General features: G+C 43.0%; 1 protein-coding gene and 1 non-coding gene across 2 annotated transcripts; both read right to left on the reverse strand.

The window, feature by feature from the left end:
- Positions 1–1,944: 1,944 nt before the first annotated feature.
- Positions 1,945–5,192, reverse strand: tob1b (transducer of ERBB2, 1b). The gene is made up of 2 exons (XM_041029296.1): positions 4,973–5,192; positions 1,945–4,009 (listed from the first exon to the last, which is right to left on the reverse strand). The coding sequence occupies exon 2, from the start codon at positions 3,842–3,844 to the stop codon at positions 2,837–2,839; it is 1,008 nt and encodes a 335-aa protein (XP_040885230.1). The 5' UTR covers positions 3,845–4,009; positions 4,973–5,192; the 3' UTR covers positions 1,945–2,836.
- Positions 5,193–14,422: 9,230 nt separating this feature from the next.
- Positions 14,423–14,493, reverse strand: trnag-gcc. Its single transcript has one exon. It is a non-coding gene; the product is annotated as a tRNA-Gly (tRNA).
- Between the last annotated feature and the right edge of the window lie 266 nt (positions 14,494–14,759).

Raw genomic sequence — 14,759 nt, forward strand, 5'->3', positions numbered from 1 at the left:
TTGTGTTTGAATATTGTTTTCCACTCGGACTGCAAGGCTTGAACACCTTCAATACCTATTGAAAAGCAACAATTAGAGCTAAGGATCAAAATAGTTTCTCTGGTACAGGCAAACCCAATAAATTAAAGCAGGGTACACAATGCAAAATGGACTTTGCGTTGGACAGTTAAGAGCTCCAGAAATAGAAACTGAGTACACAGCTTAGAGTACTTACTGACCATTATAGTATACTGACTTCGTCTTCAGGTGTTGACAAAAAAAAGAAAGAAAAAAGAAACTAGTTATGAAAAAGACTGGTATCTCTTTTTTAATAAGGGCATTGACACAGCATCTACCAGTAATGTTTTAAATGCGACCGTGTCTTACAAGGGTGGAATCGCAACTCGCAAAAATCACTTTGCCCTCTAATCCTCCATGAGCTACTCCCCCGAGCCCCAGAGGAATTAATTTGCAATGCCGGGGGATTCTGAGAATTTTATTTGCCACACCAATCTAAACTGAGACTTAGATTTCATTACCACAAACAGAATTCCAAAATAGATGTATACTCCCAAGCAGTGGTGGAAGAAGTACTCAGATCCTTTACTTAAGTAATAATGTAAAAATACTTCATTACAAGTAAAAGTCTGACAAAAGAACGTGTATTATCAGCTAAATGTACTTAAAGTATCTGAATTTAATGTACATTTGGTCATTGGCCCTGTGACTCATATGCTGAGTTATACTATATTGTAGTACTAAAAGCATTACTCTAAAGTCATATCTCCCTTCGGAAACAAGAGGAAGTACCTTTGTAAAACTGTACCTGCATCATTGCAAAGTAGTATAGGCAATGTACTTTCCACCACAACAACAATATATCAACACTGCTCCAGATTTAGACTGTTTTCATAAAAACAAAAAAGCACTACAGAACATAGAGGATCACAGTAGTTATGTAACAGCTTTAAAGGGCAGATTCACAGTGTTTTTCATGGGTCAGGTCACAGACAAACACTTGTGCAATATAGTCATTTGTGTGCATCTAAAACAGGCGTTAGGTGTGTTTAGGCGGCTACGTTTGCTCAGCCATTACAACACTTCCGTGTACATAACAAGTCTTTGACAGAGAAGGGAGGAGGAGGAATCTTTTAAGAATAAAAACACACACAAGATATTTTCTCCTCAGACCTTTGAGTCGTACACAAGTGCAAATGTGATTATGTCTTTTGTGAGCTAAGCTGCTGGAACTCTAAACCTTGATGAATGTTTGATTTGTTCTTAACTCAGCTCTTTCCTTCACATGATATCAAAGCCCATGATACAGCCCACCAGTGTGATTACTACACACACTCCCATACTGTCACGGTAGCTGGCGTCTTCCAGCCTGTAAACATGTATACTGCGAACAGTGACACCGACACATATCTGCCTTAAAATAAAGACGGGCTGCATGAGGCTTTAAATGAAATGTGATGGTTAACTTTGGTACAATGAATGTGACAGCTCATAATTAGCTCTCCACCTGTCTTCACAGCCATGATGTCACATGGCTACACCCCCGGATTACTGAGACATTAACCTCCGCCTTCAAGCCCAGAAGAGATCCAAAGTTTACAGTACATAAGCTCCAGGATTTATGTTGCCACACACACACACACACACACACACACACATACACATACACACAGACTGCACAGTCAAGACTCCATTTTTAACTTCAAGTTGCCCTCATGACACAGAGTGGTAACTCCTAGCATGTGACTATCACTGTTATGTGCTCAGGCAGAGGACTCCCCAGTGGCAAAGTCTGCTACTGGTTAAATATTAAAAACAGACATCTGTGCTGTGCTTAAACAGGCAATAAATAAAGTCCGCTTTTCACAGATCATGTTCAACTGTAGTTTATTTTATTAAAAAGACCAGGGTGCAAATATGAAATTAAAAAAAATAAAGACAAGCATATAATTTTTAAGCATTTAATACAAACTTAACAATATAAACTATTTCAGTCCCTCTTGACATGTAAGACACTGACTCAAAATACTTTGTTATACCGTATTTTTTATCAAGTATTGCACAATGTAGGTACAAAATTAATATTCATACGATTACATTTGTCCATAGTATAGCAAAATCTTTTTAACCTCTTAACAGAAAATACAATTCATCTTTCAGAAAAAGCAAATATTCCTACACTTGAATTCCACCACTAAGGAATACTCTGTACACAATCTTTAGAATATTTGATGTATTTTTTTTTTAAAGATGGATTTCTTTAACAATTATCTTTAAAAAAAGAAAAAATAATAAGGAAAAGCTGCTGCAGCCATCACAGATCACTGGAGTAGTAAAAAGATATAAATGCAACACCATGTCATAGAAACAATATATACTCTGATATCTTACAAACTCTGTACTAAATTAAATTATACAATTAGAAAAAGACCAAGTAACCCCACTTAGTAGTGCCAATTCATAAAAATCAGCCTTGTCTTACCACCTGTAAAATACTGTAAGAGGCCAAAACTTGAAGCTTGTATTTTCATTTTCTTTTTCTTTTTTTCTTTTTTTTTTTAGGAGTATTTTCTCAACATAGTAAAAAATTTTGTGCTTGGTTGGCAAAAAGGAAAAAGAAAAACAATGATGCATGTTGAATTGAAGTAACCAAGCTTGGATGTGTTTGTACAAGCTTTTAGTAGAAACAAACTCAAGGGGGCACAGTAAAAACACCCTTGGGCACATGCGCTTGACTGACTAGACACTATATCCTTGAAAGTCCAGTTTCTAAGTGTGCGTTTTGTTTTTCCTTCTCTTTGAGCCACCATCATTCATAAATAACATCTTGATGATGAGTTTAGTTAGCCATGACTGGCTGGAATTGCTGGTTAGAATACTGCATGTTGCTCAGACTGAAGTTGAGGCCATCCATAAGAGACTTGTCGTTGAGGCTTCCGTAGGCTGCAAACATGTCAAAGGCATTGTTGTACTGCAGAGGGCCGAGCCCCAGGGAGCCCTCCCCGGGGAACACGGCTCCAGGGCTGGCCTGGCCCTGGAGGCTGGGGAACACAAACTCCTTGGCGTTAGGGGAAAGAGCAGAGGCCTTCTGCTGCTGTTGCTGCTGCTGACCCAGGCCCAGCCCGTACAGTGAGTGCATGGAGGTGGAGATGGCTTTCTGCTTCAGTAGGGTGTTGACATTCAGACCCAGGTTATTGGTAGGGGAGGTGCGGGCCACCTTGCTGCTACTACCGGCATTGCTGTTGTTACCGCGGCCACTGCTCTTCATCTTAGTGGAGCCAAATTTGGTGGCGGCGAAGGTGGCAGTGGTGAAGGTTAAGGGCTGGGTGGAGCGTGGCATGAAGGAGGGGCTCACAGCAGCGGACTGCCCAAAAGGAGGGGAGGGAGAGCTGGACTCTGAGGAAGCCCCGACAGGGTCACTGATTGGCATGAAGACCTGGGCCTCAGGATTAAAGCTGTTCTTGATCTCTTTGTCCAACTCTGACCCGTTCTCATTGTTATCATCCACATAAAGCACCTTGACCGGTCCCTTCTCCCCAATCTGGTAGGAAACCTCAAACGGGTCGATCCACACGCTAAGGTCCTGAGGGAGATTATTCCGGACGTCTTCGATGTCCAGCCCGCTCTCTTTGGCTGCCTGCTCCACCACAGGGTCCACCTTCTCCCCTACATGGATGCACCTGAACCCTGAACCTTTATATGGCTTATCCGGATACCAGTGGCCTTCATATTTTTTCTTCAGCTGCCTCTCAAGCTCTTCGCCGAAGATATTCACACGTCGTCGAGGGAGTTTGTTGTATAAATAGGAAATAATAAAGTTGAGTGCTACTTGAATTTCAAGCTGCATAGCTGCTTCAGTGGCGAGGACGATTCTTTTTCTGTCACAGAGTTGCTTTTTCTGAGTGTTGCAAAAACCTCCAAGGCAGCAGTGACCAGTCTGATGAAAAAACTCTGATTGAGTACTTGCTGCCAAAGTGAATATCCTTCCTGCAGCAGGGTTAGAGTCAGGATCCTGAAATGAAAGGAAAAGCATTGAGACTCTGATACCACACACAAAAAGGGCAGTGTTTTCAAATTAGAAACCTTCATCATGAATAACTTGTCATCTGTATTAAGTCAGCACATTGTTTTCACCATCCACTAACCCCTCCACACAGCAATGCTGTATCTCAGCTGTACAATATCAACAGCTATAAATAAACACAGGCCACTGACTCACAGACGGTGTCAGCAGTGTGTGCTCCCCAGCGGTCTAGTGTGGCAGATAAAGGCAACCATGGTTGACCTCTGCGGAGGGTGGCGGATCTGATAGCAGGTGTCAATAGTCAAAAGGATTTTCTTTTTTTTTTTTTTTAACCTATCCAGGCTATATTCTAGTGCTTTCCCGAGCACGTACAAGCTTGCGACGAGAATTACTGTTACATAATCATCATTCAAAGTCTAACCACGGTCATAAAGCCATCTCGACAACACAGCGAGAGACGCTCGCTTAATTACGTGGCGACAATAACAATAAAAACGACAAACCGAGCTGCTTTATCACCGCTCCGACACAACCGACCAACTAGCATTAGCTTTCCAAGTTAACGAAGGGTGTGAACAAGAAATGTAGCAAGCTAGCTATCTACACACAGCATACTGTTAATGTTTAGCCCGACCAAGCTGATTATCAGCGTTGGCTCGCCGTGACATCGTCCGTAGCAGGCAAAAGATAAACGGGCACGGGAAGCTAACGTTGCTGTTAACGGCAACAGAAAAGGAAAATTCGCTTTAATCTGGACTGACGAGCGCGTTGATCGATAGTGAGATACGTAGCATTTTAATTAGCTAACCGGCTACAGCCTGCATATTTCGACTGTAAGACCAACGTTCAATAACACCACTGAGTGTCACACTCTGAGACTCAATAGGGAGATATCAAGAAATAAATGCACGACTATTTCAGTTTCAAACGTTTGCGTTCATCTTTACTTACATGGAAATTCACAGCAGGTCCTTCTTGCACTAGCCACAGTCCGTCAATGTTGCACAGCCTCGATATCTATATCTTTCTAAAGGAGATACAAAATGATGTTGCCGATGTTGTGTCTCAATAGTGCTCCAGGCGATTTTACTTCTGTGGGTTATAGTTGAATTCCGAGTCGCAGGATACCAAGCTAACTCCCCACAGCCTGGGAGTTTTTACAACTCTGCCCTTTAAAACTTGGGCTGATTTGTTTTTATAGTAGTCCTCCGCCACGGACACGGAGGAGGTGGTGATGCGGCTCACAGAGGTCAACACCCAGTAATGTGTTTCTATTGGTTACGCGCCGCCTCGTCATCAATAAACATTCCAACCGCCACTGTGATTGGATAAACTTGGGCTCAATCAACCACAGGCTTCTATTTACGGTAGTGGTTTGCCTTTCATGTGAGCTGGACTATTTTATTCCAGCAGGTCTTTGCTTAAATATCTTTTGAAAATCTCGTTTGGGGTGTCAGCACGATTCCTGCAATAATAGTTAGACATTTTAACACCAATATGGTCGAAGGGTAAAAGACTGACATGCATGCACATGTCTGTTTACATGATACCAATTCCTCTTAAAGCTCCTCTGAGCTCAGAGGCGGTGCTTGGTCGTGCATAAAACGTATAGCTGAACAACGAGTCTGCTGTTATGATAATGTAATTACATTATTCTGTGTAATTATTGTTGCCGGCCAGAGTCGACACTGAAATGAAACCACATTTGGCTCTACTCTTCCCACCAACGGGTTAAACAGAGCTTGCTCGTCTCCGTGGCGGAGGGACACACCTGTCACTGGTTGTGTTCCTTGCTTCTAACCAATGACATTTTGATGTTCCTTGAGCCAGCTAAAGCTGTGTGTCTGAACCTAACTCTTTTACTCAGAGTGCCTTTTAATGCTATTTTATGATAAAAACAAACAGGACCTCTTAATTTCTGTAGACTGTGAGAAAGAATAGTTACACAATGATCCCTGGGCTGCTCTCCAGTGCCTGTGTGCTGGTTACATGTTTTCAGCAGCTGTGCAGTGCAGGGCTTAAGCTGTCTCTCCTGTCAGGCCCAAGGTGTTTGACGCCACAGCCTGTTCTTACCTAACATGGGCTCTTGCACTGTGTGTTTGCACAATAAATGCAATGCCACATGAATTATACAGCTGGGAGGAAGGTGGCAGGGCAAGGGAGGAGGAGTGCAGACAGGCTGTTCTTTGGAGGGGGAAGCTGAGACACAAAAGTATTTCCTGACTCAAAAACCCACTCAAATGCTGTATGTCAGGTCTGTAAATGTTAAATTTTGAGAGCTGATTTATAGGAGAGCTGTCAGCTACTTACAGGCTCTCTAGAGGGAACAGCAGGGGAGTCAATATAATTTCAGAGGCGTATATGATTGGTCTGAATCAATAATAATTCATTTAGATAGTCTGTTGTCCAAGTCATGTTCCTCACAGAATCATGACAGCAGAAATGAGAAAATGGACACATGCCTCTCCTCTTTCTATGCTCAGTCAAAATGAGCATATATACGCTTCATAGTACATGATTCATTGTAGCAAACAGAGTGGTGTTGGGCAGTCTGCTATATCCTCTGTGAGAAAATTTGTTTTATAAGGACTACAAAGAGGAGAGAAGCACAGAGGGTGGGTTTCATCACTCTTTTAAAGTCATTCTTGTGTGTGTTTTTGTTTCCATAGTATTACTCCTTTTCTCACTCAAGCCTGCAGATCTCTGAAAAGAATAGCTGATGTGTACATTAACCTCCATATGCACACATATGAGGGTTAATTGTGGCTTATCACAATACACACAGTTGATGTTTAGCTCAGAACCACATCCCAGTGCCATAAACAAAGTGCTATAAAATGCAGTTAGACCAGCGCCGGAGGGCTGCAGGATGCTGCAGGCACAATGGAGAGTTCTTCCAACCTCCAGATTGAGTCTCAGCAGGGGTGAGAGATGAGTCCCCCCACCACCGAGGAGCTTGTGTGATGGATGACCCGAGTACAAACTAAACACACTGTGGGAGCCTTGGAGACACACCAAGGCCACCAGAGCAGGGCTTTTTTTCCCCCTCACAGTGCAGGAAATGTGTGACTATGACCAAATGTTCAGACATGTTTCCAGGCTGCATCGCTATTCAACAACAAATAAGTTTTCCCAGCATTGTAAAAAATACCATGAGAACATCCAGAATCCTTCTGCTCATTCTCCCGCTGTGTTTACCGGGCAAGTGAGTATTAGTTTTGGCCGTAGATAGGTGAAACAATAGTCCCACACCATGCTTAACAATGACCTATTTGTTATTCTACACCAGAGTATGGATCTGGTGCATGGCAAAAGTTTCCTCCTGTTGTTGTGAGTCTGTCTGCCAGGGACCTGGAGGTAAACACAGCTAATGAAGTGAGATGTTTTAGCATGACTCATACAAATTTTTTAGTGAAGTCAGTCCACATAGACCCCCCCCCCCCCCTCTTCACAAAGCTGTGAAATCCTTTTCTCTCTAGCTCTGCAGCTGCTGAAGTCCCAGATGTGGTCAGTGGATTTTAATCTGACATGTGTAACATCACATGCTCGATGCTCGTGGAGAAATGAAATGTAAGAGTGGGTAATAAGAATATGTGCCACTCTTTGCTTGCTCACTACCAAGAAAAGAATGGAAAAAAATGCTCTGTTTCATATGGAAAGAAACTGGGTTTTGGCACACTGAATTAATAGAACTGGCACAAAAGCCTTGCTCATGTGAACTGCTGTATAATGAAAGCTGTCACACACTGCATTCATTTCTTTTGGTTATTTGACTTGCACTGAGAGAGCTTGGATGGATTTATTAGATCCTGCTCTTTCCAGCGGACTTCAAAGCTCAAACAGTGTTTGGAAACATGACTTCACCGTTTCATGCTTCACCATGTGGCCTTTCTTGGTATCTTGAGCTCAAAATGTTCACCTGAAGGATAAAGCAGGTACTTTTTTATTGCCCCTTTTCAATTTTAGGTTAGGAAACTCATGTAGCACTTGCTTAGATGGCTCCCTCTTTCCTAAACTGTACCATTACTTACAGGAAGAATCACGTTTGACTTTTGGCTTTATGTTGGAGACAATGTTGTTCAAGCCCCCAGTTTAGTTTAGCTTTTTTTTGGCGTAGTTTTTGTTGCCTATCAGTTCAGTGCAGTTCTGGCAGAATACCAGTGCTGTGTCTTACAACCCTCTGTCAGCCTTTAGAAGGTTTTTTTAAATGTTATCTTACATTACATCCCAACACACAAGGTTCTCTTCAGCACAGATCTCATCTGTAACTTTGTCTGTAAAGAAGTTCTCTGTGAACATATATCATTTACCAGCTGACTAAATGTGATCCTGTTCGGAACAGAAGTTTTACTGCTCTGTTATTGAAATACAGTCTTAGCCATGGAAGAGGAGGAGGTGCTCAATTAGTATTCATAGCGGCTCTGTAGTGATAGCAATCTAAGATTACGCTGCTCAGTGGAATTTATAACTTCATGCACACATGCACAAGCACCTGCTTTATTCTTCCTTTATATTCAAAGGAATGATGGTCTTTAAATACTTGACTGTGGAGATGAAAGCAGCAGAGAGTGATTCATCTGCAGCACGTATGAACTGTTTACACAGGAAAATCATTTAAAAGTTTAGAAAATGAGTCTGTGGTACATGACAGTCTTCTTGAGCGAGGTGTGTATGGGGATGGGGTATTACGTGCTGCTTCCTTCTGAGTTGTTTACAAATGCTGTGGCAGGCAGAGGGAAGCCAGACAGCTCTTTTTCACACCAGTGCCAGGAATGTCATTAATATAAGCAGTGGTAATATTTGCCACCACAGCCCCCCCCCCCCCCCCCCCCTCCCCGACACACACTCTCATACCTGCATGCATGGACAAACACAGACATTTCTCTGTGAGGCTGAGCCTGAGCTCACTTGCCATACATCAGCAGAGGGAATGAAGTGGTGTTTATGTGGAATAATGAGCGTATTCATGCCATGTAGCACCCAGCGGTTTCCTATTTGAGCCGGGCTACAGTGTTTTGACCCCTGGAAAGATTCATATCAAGCCATCTGGAGGAGAAGGAAGGTTACACAATAGGGGATCAGCTGTGCTCCTCCTATTTAAATACCATTCTGCTCCACTATTTGGTTTCATGTTGGAGGATTATGTTTAGCATGACGGGTGCTGTGTCACGAATCAGCCAGTAGAACAGGACAGAGACGTATTAAGCTAAACAACACAGGCATGGCACGGAGATGAGATCACTCCATGTTTTTGCTGTTGTCCTGCCTCAGACGGCGCACGACATGGCAAAGCTGTGCCCTTGCAGTGGGATCGACTTTTTGAGAAATTCAATTACGCTGTGAAATGAACAGCCAGAGCTTGTGGATAGAATGGGTTTTAGAGTGAAAGCCATCCATTGCAGTGGGAATGTGTCACATTGCCATGAATACTGAATGGAGTGTGCTACAGTAAGCAGGCTGTCCCTGTCATTGTGATTTGTATCCCCCCTCCCCTCCCCCCGCAGCTCTTCGATTTGGACTGTAACCTTCTCCCCCACACCCGCTGCTCACTCCTTAAAACAGATTTCTGTCTTCTCCCCTCATCTGTGTGGGTGAGATCCATCTCTGTGCAGGCATTGAAACAGATGATGTCACGCAAACAACATGCATCATCATCATCACAAGACAGTAACAGAAACGTTAGCATATACAAGCTCAGAGACACCCTCAAATCAGAATTTGCACAGATCCTCTATTGAAAAGCCTCAATCCTGTTTGCCAGAAATGATGTCAATGTAGTCATGGCAACTATTCTTACACATTACCCCATGCTCTTCCACAGTTAGAGTAGCAATCAAGTGCTATTTTTCTGACAAATGTCAGATTTCATCTCTTAAATGGGAATGAATTTTTTTTACAGCTGGTAGTTGAAAATACAGAGGAGGGGCCACAAAGACAAATGTGATGGAGAGGAGAAAGAGGTTAATCCCTTGCTTCGTTCTGCCTTCATAAACAGCTGACCAAGACGGGGGAAACAGGATGAAAAGGAATAATGAGCTAGAAGTCATGATCATTCATGTGTGGAGAGGCTAATGATGAGTGCTGCTTGCTAATTCCCTCTATATCTGTATTGTAAACATCTTAATGGGAACTCACGAGGCACTCGCTGTATGCGTTGAATATTCAGTGAATCACTCAGGAACAGTGACATATAATTTTGATGGAGATAAATGTGTGCAGCGTTGGAGTGTGTTGTCTGTAACCTCCCCTCCACCGGCAGCAGCCGTCAGTGCTCCCTGGCTCAGAGAGCTGACACAGTGCTGTTGGGGTAACAAGAGAAGGTGGAGCCATATTTCGCTGATGGATGTCCTTTGATAGAAATGGAGAAAGGTGATAGGCTGGGCAAAAAAGAGCGTGAGAACACAAAAAAGAGCCGCGGTGCAGAAAAACCAGTGTTTCAGGGGCCGCTGTACTGTACGCAACTGCATCAGCAGCTCAATGCTGTAATCTCCGGGGAGGGGAGAAGGAGAGTAATTGTGACATTGCTCTTTGGCTGGGAATTGCTACTGTGCAATATGTGCAATTCAGCGGAGCAATCAGAAAGCGCTGGAGTGAATAGTCAACACGGTCAATTTCAGTCAATTCAATCGGTTTAGATGATTAATGGAAATGGCAACACCTAACTGCAATACACCTGAATGATAAAGGAGAGGATTTTCTCACAGGCTCTCCCTCTGATGTCACTGAGAGCACTTATTCTTAATGTTTAACGGATACTCCCAGGCCTATTGACAGTGTAGATGAAAAGAGAAACAGAAATCTTATTCAATATCTAAAGAAACTTACCCATCAAGCTGATAACAGTCTGTGTTATCAATTATTATTATTATATTATTGTTCAAATTCTCTAAAACCACTGAGGATTAAAGGTTTCAGTGTAGCAGACTCCACTCCTCTGGCTTTTACAGATGTGTGGTACAGCTCTATAGTAAAAAAGATTTGGGGTGGGTGGTTGGAGGGGGGGGGGGGGGGGGGGGGGGGGACTCGTTGACCACATTGCCTACAGTTTGTGATAAGCCAATAAATAATCTGAAGTTTGACCTCAGTGGGCCTCTTATCTCTCACAATCCAAAACCAACGTCATGTGTCCCTTTGTTACGCCACCTCTTATGAGTACAACAGAAAAAGGCCATACAAGGCCGCTCCACAGCTCACCATAATGCAGCTGAGCTGTTTCAGTCCCACAAAGCTGCTGGTGTTGGGAAATATCCACTGCCTAGTGGGACACAGAGACTCAGTCTCCACACCGACAGCTTAGCATACACAGTGAGGTAGGAAAAGTCCTACATCCTGGTCATTGATGTAATACGATTTGTAGTAATTACTACTGTATCACAGAGTTGAACTCCTTTCATTTACAGTTGTTATTCACATTTCATTTGTGGCATAGCTGAGCTCATGGGTCTTTTCATAGCTTGCGAAATCCGCTACCTAAAGAGCTAAATGTTGTTGTTTGTTTGTATATTCACTATAAAACCTGCTTGGCTAAATGTGAACAAAGATTAAAAATCCTATCATCCAGCAAGGAACCTACTCAGGTGTGCTATTTTAAAGTTTAGCTGTATGACTACATATCACAAGCTGTGTCCATCGAAGAAGTTTGACAGATCCGACATTAACAAATCCAGCAAGGCAAGTTTTAACTGCATGCATATTTAAGTGTTTGTGTGTGCCTCTGCCTACAGAGGTGTAAATAAATAAACTTCTGTATGTGCAGGCCAGTGCAACAAACCCTCTCCTTCTGAGCTGAGTCCTAGCGGGCATTTACTTAGTGCAGTGTTTACTCTCTGCCATGACCCGCGGTGTGGGTGGAAAGACACCCACAGCTCTGAACTAGGATCAGGCCGGGAAAGAGCCAACAGATTGGGAAGAATGTCACAGGGAAGTGGAGAGTGATTCCATGTCCATGTGAAAATCCATTAATCACAAATTTGCCCTGATCGAAATGAGAGGTCAAAGAAAGAACCCAAACATGCCTGTCTATGCTTCCTCCCCCACTTCTGACCATTTCTTCCTCCATTCTTTCCTATTTCTTCACTCTGTTGTGTAAGCTTTTTCTTCTTTACATTTAGCTCTGTAATGTTTGCCCTTTTTCCCTGTGACAGTTTGCTCTTCTTATCTGTTCTTTTTTTTTTTTTTTCCATAAAATGTTCTATATTTTTTTTCCCCTCTCTGCACTCAGTCACACTGTGAGCGGCTGTAGTCTGGAGCAACGCCAGTACAAACAGCTTGGGCAAACCTGTTTTCAGATCAGGGTCCATAAGAGCACTTCTCCCCTGCTTGCTCACAAGTGTGTGTGCGTGTGTGTGATGCACTCACATGACTAAGTCCAGGACACTGTGCCATTGGTCTACGAGGTCAGCATGTATTTCCTCAATCTTATTTGAACAGGGCAGCTTCAAGTGACCAAACAAATACACACATTTTCCCTTTTTTACTGGGTTTTTGTTTGCATATTCTACCATCAGGAAACATCTCACACACATACGGTATTAATCGGCTGTATTATTAATAATTGCTCTGAGGCATGCTCATTAGCTACGGTAGTGAAAAAACAGCAGTATCAGCAGCACACAATAACCAATCTATATAAAGAGCAATTCCTATATCAATAGGAAGCTGGTGAGGGATCGTGGCCTTGTTACACTACAGTGAGTCATAGAGGAGACAATGCAAAACTCCTTTTACATTAGTAGTGCTAAACTGAGCTAAGTTAAAGTTTAATTAGATTTTGAACTTGATTTTTTGATGTTTCATCTCTCACATCAGGCCCAATTCAGCGGCCAATGTTTTTGATTAATACCAGCAAATATAAGTAGACTACAAGATATTTTGAATGTCTCTACAAGGGGATTTTTACAGAGTAGCTACAAAAGCTCAGATGTTGGCACTCTCCTCTTTCCCTGGCGATAATTCTGCCTCTCAATCAACCTGTTTCCTCTATTGTAGGAATAATGATAGAAGTAGATGAATGTGGCTCAGGAGAGTACTAATCGCATGGATCAATCTGCAGCTCGTCTCTGAATCTAGACCTGCATCTGTGCTCCTGAAAAGAGGGATTGCTGTTGTTAATGCAAAAAGAAAAAAAAAAAAAAAAGAAAAGATGCGCAGATGTCACTCAAGCTGCTAAAAAAACCACCTCCAACAACGGTGAGTCATCGCATCAAACTCCCTGACTCCGGAGGAGGAGCGTGAGAGAGAAAGAGGAAGTGAGACTGTCACATCATCATCCACTACCTCAACTCCTGCACAAGATTTTGATTACTATTTGTAATAATATACTCACAGCTTTCTTCTCCTGCTCTGAAGTCGGAGCTTATGGTTTTCCTAACATGCCAACCCAGAGGCAAACACAACCCACAAACTAAGAGAAGAAGCTTTCCTCACACAGAAACCAACAGAGGTGTTACATCTTGTTTCGGGAAACTGACCTGGCGAACACAACAACTGCTGCACTTTCTCAGCAGGACAGTGGGCAGCTTATGCAAGCAGAGCTTCACTTTCAACAGCAGCTGTTCTCGAATGCTACTTCACAATCCCATCTTGTGTTTGTGTATCCATGTATTCATTATTGGCACAGGGCAGAATGAGCACAGGATCATAATTGTGTGCAGCCACTGGTGCTGTGAGTGATTTCAGGAGGAGTTGTCCTCTTCAGTAGAGTGGAGTTACCACAATGCGGTACTGTTCAGCTACTTGCTGATATGAGCTTTCCTGTTATCCATTTTCACCTTAGCAATACTAAAATATGGAGGGGTCGCAGAGAGGAATCAATAATGTGTTTCTAGTGGGAATCAGAGTCTGTGATGAGAGAGGTTTGTATTTCAACAGACCAGACCAGGGTGAAACTCCAGCCCAGTCTAGTCTCTGTGGGAATGAAGCTGAATACTCCCTATTCATGGATGATACCCTCTCTCAGTCTTTCTTTCTCTGACTCTCTGTAATACATTAACTGTCTGTTGCCTACAGCAGACCTGAGATCTAGTTGAAGGAAAACTTCTGAGTACACAAATAGTTTGGATTTGTTTAGGTTTAAGTTTATTCCTCTATTGATCCCTCAAGTTGGGGAAATTTATCCTCTGCATTTTACCCACACCAAGTGAAATACACACACTCACACAAGCATGCACATGCACTAGAGACGCTGGGGCAGAGGGCTACCAAGTAAGGCACCCAGAGAGCTGGAGTGGAACTGTGCCTTTCTCAGGGGCACCACAGCCATGGTTGCAGAGGCGGGGGGCGGGCCACCTTCACCACCACCCATATCCATTGTGCTTGGTCGAGGAATCGCCCTGGAGATATCTGGGCGGTCCAAAGCCGCACTCTTAACTTGCTGCACCACGGCCGCTGCCAAAAGCATGCTGCATTGGCCGGGAATCGAACCCGGGCCTCCCGCGTGGCAGGCGAGAATTCTACCACTGAACCACCAATGCTCACATTATCCAGATCTGGAAACGTATGGAGTGAAGTCTGATGGCTTTTGTGTACAATCTGGCACACAAAGGAGAACCCGAAAAGAGGAAGAGATAGATGAAATAGATGGGACAGAGTGCACTGAAAAAACCTCTTACGTGTTACACAGTTATTTTTCTCATTGTTAATATAGGAATATTTACAGAGCATCTTTTAAAAAGCAGCTTATTTTAGTCCTCACTCTGGACCTGAAGAGTTCCACTATGCACATAAGGCAAAAACTAAC

Source organism: Toxotes jaculatrix, chromosome 21, assembly GCF_017976425.1.
Source record: "Toxotes jaculatrix isolate fToxJac2 chromosome 21, fToxJac2.pri, whole genome shotgun sequence".
Classification (NCBI taxonomy): domain Eukaryota; kingdom Metazoa; phylum Chordata; class Actinopteri; family Toxotidae; genus Toxotes; species Toxotes jaculatrix.